The sequence below is a fragment of the Nerophis lumbriciformis genome, linkage group LG16 (genome assembly GCF_033978685.3).
Source record: "Nerophis lumbriciformis linkage group LG16, RoL_Nlum_v2.1, whole genome shotgun sequence".
Taxonomy (NCBI): domain Eukaryota; kingdom Metazoa; phylum Chordata; class Actinopteri; order Syngnathiformes; family Syngnathidae; genus Nerophis; species Nerophis lumbriciformis.
The window spans coordinates 26,059,599-26,071,675 of record NC_084563.2 but is presented as its reverse complement, the minus strand read 5'-3'; the positions used below and the strand labels follow the sequence as shown (position 1 = coordinate 26,071,675).

Below are 12,077 nucleotides of genomic sequence, written 5' to 3'. Positions count from 1 at the left end.
CAACAGTCCGGGGTCTCCGCTGTCGTATTTTACGCTTCATAATGCGCCACACATTTTCCATGGGAGACAGGTCTGGACTGCAGGCGGGCCAGGAAAGTACCCACACTCTCTTTTTACGAAGCCACGCTGTTTTAACACGTGCTGAATGTGGCTTGGCATTGTCTTGCTGAAATAAGCAGGGGCGTCCATGAAAAAGATGGCGCTTAGATGGCAGCATATGTTGTTCCAAAACCTGTATGTACCTTTCAGCATTAATGGTGCCTTCACAGATGTGTAAGTTACCCATGCCTTGGGCACTAATGCACCCCCATACCATCACACATGCTGCCTTTTGAACTTTGCGTCGATAACAGTCTGGATGGTTCGCTTCCCCGTTGGTCCGGATGACACGATGTCGAATATTTCCAAAAACAATTTGAAATGTGGACTCGTCAGACCACAGAACACTTTTCCACTTTGCATGAGTCCATCTTAGATGATCTCGGGCCCAGAGAAGCCGGTGGCGTTTCTGGATGTTGTTGATAAATGGCTTTTGCTTTGCATAGTAGAGCTTTAACTTGCACTAACAGATGTAGCGACCAACTGTATTTAGTGACAGTGGTTTTATGAAGTGTTCCTGAGCCCATGTGGTGATATCTTTTAGAGATTGATGTCGGTTTTTGATACAGTGCCGTCTGAGGGATCGAAGGTCACGGTCATTCGATGTTGGTTTCCGGCCATGCCGCTTATGTGGAGTGATTTCTCCAGATTCTCTGAATGATATTATGGAGCGTAGATGTTGAAATCCCTACATTTCTTGCAATTGCACTTTGAGAAACGTTGTTCTTAAACTGTTTGACTATTTGCTCACGCAGTTTTGGACAAAGGGGTGTACCTCGCCCCATCCTTTCTTGTGAAAGACTGAGCATTTTTTGGGAAGCTGTTTTTATACGCAATCATGGCACCCACCTGTTCCCAATTTGCCTGTTCACCTGTGGGATGTTCCAAATAAGTGTTTGATGAGCATTCCTCAACTTTATCAGTATTTATTGCCACCTTTCCCAACTTCTTTGTCACGTGTTGTTGGCATCAAATTCTAAAGTTAATGATTATTTGCAAAAAAAAAATGTTTATCAGTTTGAACATCAAATATGTTGTCTTTGTAGCATATTCAACTGAATATGGGTTGAAAATGATTTGCAAATCATTGTATTCAGTTTATATTTACATCTAACACAATTTCCCAACTCATATGGTAACGGGGTTTGTACATACATACACATATATGTGTATGTATGTATGTATATATGTAGGTACAATGTGTCAGGTACCAAGTATGTATGTGTATGTATGTATGTATGTATGTATATACACACATACTGTGTGTATATATATATATATATATATATATATGTATATATGTATATATGTATATATATATACGTGTATATATATATATATATATATATATATATATATATATATATATATATATATATATATATATATATATATATATATATATGTATATATATATATATATATATATATGTATATATAATGGGGAAAAAGCATTTTTAGACGATAGGATTTGCCTGAGCAGCTAGAAGACACCGAAGGTAACAAGTGGTAGAAAATGTATTAAAAAAGACAAATTAGAAAAAATAATAATACTTTTTTTTTTTTCAAAATTTGGGACTTTGGGGACCCCTGGTCTATGTATTGGATTATGTATTTTGTTTGTAAACTGTACAAAAGAAAATCTTTAGATTGTACTTTATACAACTGGCAGCTCAGTTGCGACAATTTTACCGTAATATTTGCATTGACTTTTTTTTTTACAGCATATATAATAAATGAATAAATGGAATTAAATTAAATGGCATGGAAAACGGTACCGATATTTTTTTTTAGCGGAAAAATTCATGCAGGTTTTTTTATACTGTAAAATCTATGCTTGTTGTGTTTCTATAGTGTATTATTACTCTATATTGAATAGTGGTACACAATTATTGCATGAACAATTTGTTGGATTAAAATCATACGTCAAGCAGATATTTAGTATTTATCTTTACTTAAACAAAAACATTGATTTGAAATGTATGATATAATATTTTATTTTTATTATTAGAGATGTTTAAAGTGTATCCATCCATCCATTTTCTACCGCTTGTCCCTAAATATATGTAATTGCACATTTATTTTTGTAAGACATTTATTAAAAAAAGATAAGGTACTTTATTTACATATTATTTACACGCTTTGGGGGGCCACACAAATGAATGTGGCGGGCCAGATCTGGCCCCCGGGCCTTGAGTTTGACACCTGTGAGGTAGACCAACTGTGATTGATGACATTGTTGTTGTTTACAATATATTTGATCTTCCGTCTAATATGTTGTCCTCATTTCATTTCGTGTTTTCGCCAGGAAAGTGACAGTTTGTGGTGGGACGCCTTCGCTAGCGAGTTCTTCGAGGAGGACGCTACGCTAACGCTGTCCTTCTGCCTAGAAGATGGACCAAAGAGATACAGTAAGAAATCACCTGTCAGCTGTCAATCAAGTCCTTCACTGAACACACTTTCAGGCCTGGGCTGGTGACAAGAAATACAAATGTTTTGTATCATAAAAATGCTACAATTTAGCTAGCTTAACTAGCTATTCTGCTCTTAGCTATCCTCGCCTTGACATGGTAACTAAGGTCAATCAGTTGTACTTGTATTGTTTCTACCTTCAAGGTACGCAAAGTGCTTTGACACTATTTCTGCATTCACCCGTTCACACACTGATGGCGGAAGCCTGGGGTCAAACCAGGAACCCTCGGGTTGCATGGCCGCTCTACCAACCAATCTTTGTTTCCTTTGTTTTAAGTCAAGAAAATAATCCCGATATTTTATGTTAGTTTAACAGAAAAAGTTTCCATGTAAAACAATGTCTATGGAGGAGCTAATCTGAGAAGTTAAATATGTTCATATGCTGTTAATATTCAGTGTTTTATCGTTCATAGTTAATATTGTAAATCCCACTTTCTTTATTTCCATGTGCATTTTAGGTGTACCATTCAGTAAAAAACTGTAAAAAAAAAAAAAAATCCGTTTTGCTAGCTTGCTTTGCTAGCATTTTCGAAACATGTCTCAGCTAACATTAGCATACATGATGTGGGGGGCCACAATAATATGAAATGCCATCCATCCATAATAATAATAACAATAATAGATTTCATTGAGTAAACAACCTCAAAGTGCTACACATAAAAATAAAAACATAATAAAAAAAATTAATAAAATAAAAACTAGAACAGCCTAATACAGGCTTGGGCAATTATTTTGACTCGGGGGCCACATTTCGAGAAAAAAAATGTGTCTGGGGGCCGGTATATCTATTTTTAGAAACACTGATACAAAACCTCACAATAATGTCTGATTAAATGCTAAAAACGTTACGACAGACCGCCTTAAAAAATGTAATGGAATTTTACATTTTTCTATGAACGATAAAACACTGAATATTGACAAAATATGAATGGCACACTCCCTTTCGATCGACATATTTTACAATCAAGAGAAACACAACAAAAATGCAACAAACAGTGAAATATGAACGCGAAGGGTACAAAATAAACCCACCTACAATCTGATACATCTGATATTTGCTGAATTTCCCCCAGGGATCAATAAAGTACTTTCTATTCTATTCTATTCTATTCTATTCTATTCTATTCTATATATCACTAAGCCTTAGAACTTTGTTGTGAAAATCTCCTTCTGCGTCTGTGGAAACGCATCCCGCCCACAATGCTTGGTGCCTCGTCTGAGCTGCTGTGATGTAGATGACCATAGTAACTAATTAGATTACCATAGTAACTAATTAGATTACCATAGTAATTGGTATATCATCCATAAGTGCAGATTCCAACCATTGAAATACTTTGTATAGTTGAAGACTTACGGTCATTAGAAAAGATGAGTGCACATCATAATGGCAGCTACACCTTCCATCTTAAAGATCTAAAAAAATTATTTGGGAATGTCTGGTGGGCCAGATTGAAAAGCTCAACGGGCCGCATGTGGCCCCCGGGCCTTAATTTGCCCAGGTCTGGCCTAATAGCTAGAACTAGTATGCATATATCTAAAAAAAAAAGAGACTTTTTTAAAAAGAAGGGCTTTTAAGCCTTTTTTTAAAAGCATCCACAGTCTGTGGTGCCCTCAGTTGGTCAGGGAGAGCGTTCCACAGACTGGGAGCAGCGGAGCAGAAAGCCCGGTCTCCCATTGTTCGTAGCTTTGTCCTCGGAGGTTGGAGGAGGTTAGCCTGTCCGGAGCGGAGGTGTCTTGTGGAGGATTTGGGGGTGAGTAGTTCTTTGAGGTAGAGGGGGGCATTTCCATGGAGGCACTGGTGGGTTAGTAGGGAGACTTTGTATTCCATCCTGAGTGGAACAGGAAGCCAGTGGAGGGATTTGAGAATTGGTGTGATATGGTCATATTTCCACACTCTCATCATGATCCTAGCAGCACTATTCTGTAAGTACTGCAGCTTCTGGATGTTCTTGCTGGGGATCCCGACAAGAAGTGCGTTGCAGTAGTCTAGCCTGGAGGAGACAAAGGCGTGGACTAGCCTCTCGGTATCAGAGAGAGTGAGTGAGGGGCGGAGTTTAGCAATGTTCCTGAGGTGGTGGAAGGAGGTCTTGCACGGTTGTTTTATTTGAGCCTCAAAGGTCAAGTGAGGGTCCATTCTTAACACTGTCAGGTTCAAACACTGATGACATCTATTAATCAGACAAGAAGCAAGGAATCATGCAGACACAGAATTCAATTTAGCTCATGTGGAGAACGCATGGAGCTGCACCCTTAGTCCCAGTCTCGCCCTATGCTCTAAGGTTCAGCTCCTGCGTCCCTCTATTTATTCAGGAGTTCCACAGTCAACAACACTAAGGCCGCCTCTAAAAGGAGTGGTCACATATATTATGCAAAGCAGGTCCAGGACGCACAGTACGTGACGGAATGGGCTGGAGGCCTTGCGATTTCGCTTTGTCCCCTCTTCGTCTGCATGTTGTCATCTTATCTTCGTTGAGGTCCTTGAAGTCTCTGCTTCGTCTGCGTGCTGTCATCTTATCTTCGTTGAGGTCATTGAAGTCCTTGGCTGTTAGCGGGCTAAAACAATGATAACATCTGTGGCTGAGGCCACCCCTCAGACAAGAAGTTTTGTCCTTGCATAGATTAGAAAAGTCTAACTTGAGCACAATGGCTAATAACTAAAGCCACTGACTTTAGGCATACTAAAGTTAGTGTGATAATATATACATAATTATTCTAACAAACACCCAGATTAGTGACTGAGGATGAGAGGTGAATGTCGTGGCCGGAGAAGGTGATGCTGGTGATGGTGTATGACTGAGTCTGATGTGGGGTGCCGACTTGAATGGCTTTGGTTTTGGAGCTGTTCAGTTGAAAAAAATTGTGTTTCATCCACGCCTTGGATGGATGGTACGCCATGCCATCCATTTTCTTCCGCTCATCCGAGGTCTGGTCGCGGGGAAGCCCAGACTTCCCTCTCCCCAGCCACTTGGTCCCCAGGCCAGCCGGGAGACATAGTCTTCCCAACGTGTCCTCCTACCGGTCGGACGTACCCGAAACACCTCCCTAGGGAGGCGTTCGGGTGGCATCCTGACCAGATGCCCGAACCACCTCATCTGGCTCCTCTCCATGTGGAGGAGCAACGGCTTTACTCTGAGTTCCTCCCGGATGGCAGAGCTTCTCACCCTATCTCTAAGGGAGAGCCCCGCCACCCGGCGGAGGAAACTCATTTCAGCCGCTTGGACCTGTGATCTTGTCCTTTCGGTCATGACCCAAAGCTCATGACCATAGGTGAGGATGGGAACGTAGATCGACCGGTACATTGAGAGCTTTGCCTTCCGGCTCAGCTCCTTCTTCACCACAACGGATCGATACAGCGTCCGCATGACTGAAGGCGCTGCACCGATCCGCCTGTCGATCTCACGATCCACTCTTCCCTCACTCGTGAACAAGACTCCGAGGTACTTGAACTCCTCCACTTGGGGCAGGGTCTCCTCCCCAACCCGGAGATGGCACTCCACCCTGATACGGGCGAGAACCATGGACTCGGACTTGGAGGTGCTGATTCTCAACCCAGTCGCTTCACACTCGGCTGCGAACCGATCCAGTGAGAGCTGAAGATGCTGGCCAGATGAAGCCATCAGGACCACATCATCTGCAAAAAGCAGATACTTAATCCTGCAGCCACCAAACCAGAGCCCCTCGACGCCTTGACTGCGCCTAGAAATTCTGTCCATAAAAGATATGAACAGAATCGGCGACAAAGGGCAGCCTTGGCGGAGTCCAACCCTCACTGGAAACGTGTTCGACTTACCGCCGGCGATACGGACCAAGCTCTGACACTGATAATACAGGGAGTGGACCGCCACTATCAGACATTCCGATACCCCATACTCTCTGAGCACTCCCCACAGGACTTCCCGGGGTACACGGTCCAATGCCTTCAAGTCCACAAAGCACATGTAGACTGGTTGGGCAAACTCCCATGCACCCTCAAGGACCCTGCCGAGAGTATAGAGCTGGTCCACAGTTCCACGACCAGGACGGAAAATTAAATATGAAATATAATGTGAAATGGCAAACCACATTTAATTTTATGTGGCGGACCACATAAAACGATGAAACGGGCCACTTTAAAAGTATGGAGTGGTAAAATGATGTAGTGGACCACAATAAAATCAAGTGGCGGGCCAAAATAAAATGAAGTGGTGAGCCACGTTTGAATGACGTGGGAATGACATTTGAATGAAACTGCAGGCCACATAAAATGAAGTGACGGGCCAATTTAGAATTATGTGGTGTGCCATAATACAATTATGGGACAGGCTATATTAAAATCATTCTATTGTGGGGGGCCGTAATATTATGAAATGGCAAATCACATTTAATGATGTGGCAGACCAAATAAAACAATGAAACGGGCCACTTTAAAACTATGGAGTGGTAAAATGATGTAGTGGTCCACAATAAAATCAGGTGGCGGGCCAAAGTAAAATGAAATGGTGGGCCACAGGCTATATTAAATTGATGTGGCAGGCCACAAAAGAATGATGTGGGGGGCAGTGATAATATGAAATGACAAACCACTTATAAAACGATGAGACGGGCCACATTACAACTATGGAATGGGTAAAATGATATAGTGGGCCACAATAAAATCTAGTGGTGGTCTACAGTAAAATGAAGTGGCGGGCCATGTTTGAATGATGTGGGGACAACATTTGAATGAAGCCGCAGGCCACATAAAATGAAGTAGCGGGCCATTTTAGATTTATGTGGTGTGCCATAATACAATTATGGGACAGGCTATATTAAATTTATGTGACGGGCCACAATAGAATGACATGGGGGGGCCGTAATAATAGGAAATGACAAACCACATTTAATGATGTGGCATGTCACACATAAAATATACATGTAGACTGCAATATGATGGCAGTCACACATAAGAGATACGCGTAGCCTGCAATATGATGGCAGTCACACATAAGAGATACGTGTAGACTGCAATATGATGGCAGTCACACATAAGAGATACGCATAGGCTGCAATATGATGGCAGTCACACATAAGAAATACGTGTAGACTGCAATATGATGGCAGTCACACATAATAGATACGTGTAGACTGCAATATGAGGGCAGTCACACATAAGAGATACGTGTAGCCTGCAATATGATGGCAGTCACACATAAGATGCAATATGATGGCAGTCACACATAAGAGATACGCGCAGCCTGCAATATGATGGCAGTCACACATAAGAAATATGTGTAGACTGCAATATGATGGCAGTCACACATAAGAGGTACGTGTAGACTGCAATATGATGGCAGTCACACATAAGAGATACGTGTCGACTGCAATATGATGGCAGTCACACACAAGAGATACGTGTAGACTGCAATATGATGGCAGTCACACAAAAGAGATACGTGTAGACTGCAATATGATGGCAGTCACACATAAGAGATATGTGTAGACTGCAATATGATGGCAGACACACATAAATGGGTTAAATAAATGGGTTATACTTGTATAGCGCTTTTCTACCTTCAAGGTACTCAAAGCGCTTTGACACTATTTCCACATTTACCCATTCACACACACATTCACACACTGATGGAGGGAGCTGCCATGCAAGGCGCTAACCAGCACCCATCAGGAGCAAGGGTGAAGTGTCTTGCTCAGGACACAACGGACATGACGAGGTTGGTACTAGGTGGGGATTGAACCAGGGACCCTCGGGTCACGCACGGCCATTCTTCCACTGCGCCACGCCGTCCCATAAGAAATACGTGTAGACTGCAATATGATGGCAGTCACACATAAGAGATACGTGTAGACTGCAATATGATGGCAGTCACACACAAGAGATACGTGTAGACTGCAATATGATGGCAGTCACACATAAGAGATACGTGTAGACTGCAATATGACGGCAGTCACACATAAGAGATACGCGTAGCCTGCAATATGATGGCAGTCACACATAAGAGATATGTGTAGACTGCAATATGATGGCAGACACACATAAGAAATACGTGTAGACTGCAATATGATGGCAGTCACACATAAGAGATACGTGTAGACTGCAATATGATGGCAGTCACACACAAGAGATACGTGTAGACTGCAATATGATGGCAGTCACACATAAGAGATACGTGTAGACTGCAATATGACGGCAGTCACACATAAGAGATACATGTAGACTGCCATATGATAGCAGTCACACATAAGAGATACGTGTCGACTGCAATATGATGGCAGTCACACATAAGAGATACGTGTAGACTGCAATATGATGGCAGTCACACACAAAAGATACGTGTAGACTGCAAAATGATGGCAGTCACACATAAGACATACGTGTAGACTGCAATATGATGGCAGTCACACACAAGAGCTACGTGTAGACTGCAATATGACGCCAGTAAACAACATCAATACTTTAAATGTTCCATTGAGAATATAGAACATTACACATTGCACTCAAAAACCTATGAAGCCGCACCGCTTGATGGATTGTCCGCTCGTTACGGCTACAGTAGTCAGACGTACTGTGCTTCAACATACAAGTGTTACTATGGTGTGTGTATAAGGACGGCAAAATGGCACCGACTCGTAGACATATCATCTGGCGTTTTGTTTCGCGATATTATGCAAAAGCAACTTTTCTTACCTTCTGGTACCTGCTGATGTGTATTTGGGATCTGCATCAGTCCTGAAAATCATAATATGACCCCTTTGTGGCGCCTTTTGCATGGAAATAGACCTGACTTAGACCCGCTCATCGACAGCGCGCCTTATAATCCGCATCACCCTATGGTCCGGAAAGTAGGGTATACAGTAGGCTGCTGATTGGAACTTGGCACCGATTGAAAAAGTGTCAACACTATGCAGTGAAGTACCTCGGCAGCCATTTGTTGTGCATAATATTCATTCATTACAAGCCTGTGCACGTGAGTGAAGATGTTTTCTAATTGCAAGCGACACGTGGACAATATAACACGTTTGAGAATCTTCTGCTCCTGGTTTTAGGAGAGTGTCTCCAACATGTCGTAACACTCATGACAGTATATTGCTTTGTTCCGCTTGATGTTGTGAATGCGTGCCAGAGCAGCTAAACGGCCTTGTGGGAGGAGGAGGAGTGTGTTGTTTATGTGAGCGTGTTGTTTATTTGACCGGGCGCTGCTGCAAACAACTCCCCGCCAGCCAATTATTCTCCTGCACACCAAATATTCAGCACCCTCTCCCACGCAATCACGCCGAGCCCGCCACTGGCCGTGGCCCCCACGCTCGCCGCGGCCCTGCCGTGGCGCGGCAATCTGTGAGGCATCTGATGAAAGCGGCGCTGGCTGATGTAATCAAAGAGCAAGGCTCGCCCCCCCACCCCAATAGTTGGAACAAGAGAGGACACCACTTGGCCTAAACCGGTGGGCAAAAGTGTGCAATCGTTGCAGCGGAAACATGACCACACTTTGTGATCATCCATAGGTCGGATTAGCTTCATGCTACGCGCCATCGTCTAATTTACATAAGCAGTGAAGTTGTGTAAATGGTAAATAAAAAGAGAATAAAATAATTTGCAAATCCTTTTCAACTTATATTCAATTGAATAGACTGCAAAGACAAGATATTTCATGTTCACACTGAGAAACTTTGTTATCGTTTGCAAATATTAGCCCATTTGGAATTTGACGCCTGCAACATGTTTCCAAAAAAGCTGGCACAAGTGGCAAAAAAGACTGAGAAAGTTGAGGAATGCTCGTCAAAGACTTATTTGGAACATCCCACAGGTGAACGGGCTAATTGGGAACAGGTGGGTGCCATGATTGGGTATAAAAGCGGCTTCCCTTGAAATGCTCAGTAGAGATGTCCGATAATATCGGCCTGCCGATATTATCAGCCAATAAATACGTTAAAATGTAATATCGGAAATTATCGGTATCGTTTTCTTTTAGAGATGTCCGATAATATCGGCCTGCCGATATTATTGACCGATAAATGCGTTAAAATGTAATATCGGAAATTATCGGTATCGTTTTTTTTATTATCGGTATCGGGTTTTTTTGTTGTTTTTTTTATTATTAAATCAACATAAAAAACACAAGATACACTTACAATTAGTGCACCAACCCCCCCAAAAAAAACTCCCCCACACTCTCCCACACTCATTCACACTCATTCACACAAAAGGGTTGTTTCTTTCTGTTATTAACATGCTGGTTCCTACATTATATATCAATAAATATATCTATACAGTCTGCAGGGATACAGTCAGTAAGCACACATGATTGTGCGTGCTGCTGGTCCACTAATAGTACTAACCTTTAACAGTTAATTTTACTAATTTTCATTAATTAGTAGTTTCTATGTAACTGTTTTTATATTGTTTTACTTTCTTTTTTATTCAAGAAAATGGTTTTAATTTTTTAATCTTATTTATTTTTTTATTTTTTTTAAAGTACCTTATCTTCACCATACCTGGTTGTCCAAATTAGGCATAATAATGTGTTAATTCCACGACCGCATAAATCGGTTGATATCGGTATTGGTTGATATCGGTATCGGTTGATATCGGTATCGGTAATTAAAGAGTTGGACAATATCGGAATATCGGATATTGGCAAAAAGCCATTATCGGACATGCCTAGTTTTTTTATTATTGGTATTATTATTTTTTTTTAATTATTTTTTTTATTTTTTTTATTAAATCAACATAAAAAACACAATATACACTTGCAATTATTGCACCAACCCAGAAAACCTCCCTCCCCATTTACACTCATTCACACAAAAGGGTTGTTTCTTTCTGTTATTAATACTCTGGTTCCTACATTATATATCAATATATATCAATACAGTCTGCAGGAATACAGTCCGTAAGCACACATGATTGTGCGTGCTGCTGGTCCACTAATAGTACTAACCTTTAACAGTTAATTTTACTCGTTTTCATTAATTACTAGTCTCTATGTAACTGTTTTCATATTGTTTTACTTTCTTTTTTATTAAAAACAATGTTTTTAATTTATTTATCTTATTGTATTATTATTTTTAAAAAGTACCATATCTTCACCATACCTGGTTGTCCAAATTAGGCATAATAATGTGTTAATTCCACGACTGCATATATCGGTTGATATCGGTAATTAAAGAGTTGGACAATATCGGAATATCGGATATCGGCAAAAAGCCATTATCGAACATCCCTAGTTTTTTTATTATCGGTATCGTTTCTTTTTTTTATTTTTATTAAATCAACATAAAAAACACAAGATACACTTACAATTATTGCACCAACCCAAAAAACCTCCCTCCCCCATTCACACTCATTCACACAAAAGGGTTGTTTCTTTCTGTTATTAATATTCTGGTTCCTACATTATATATCAATATATATCAATACAGTCTGCAGGAATACAGTCCGTAAGCACACATGATTGTGCGTGCTGCTGGTCCACTAATAGTACTAACCTTTAACAGTTAATTTTACTCATTTTCATTAATTACTAGTTTCTATG

The 12,077-nt window shown here is 40.9% G+C and overlaps 1 protein-coding gene across 5 annotated transcripts in view; it reads left to right on the top strand.

The window, feature by feature from the left end:
• ldb2a (LIM domain binding 2a) overlaps positions 1–12,077 on the top strand; it is a 303,287-nt gene that overhangs the window by 70,393 nt on the left and 220,817 nt on the right. For all 5 annotated transcript variants that reach the window (XM_061976893.2, XM_061976892.2, XM_061976891.2 and 2 more), the window contains exon 2: positions 2,408–2,510. In XM_061976893.2, coding sequence (XP_061832877.1) covers positions 2,408–2,510 — 103 coding nt within the window. The remainder of the gene's footprint in view (positions 1–2,407; positions 2,511–12,077) is intronic.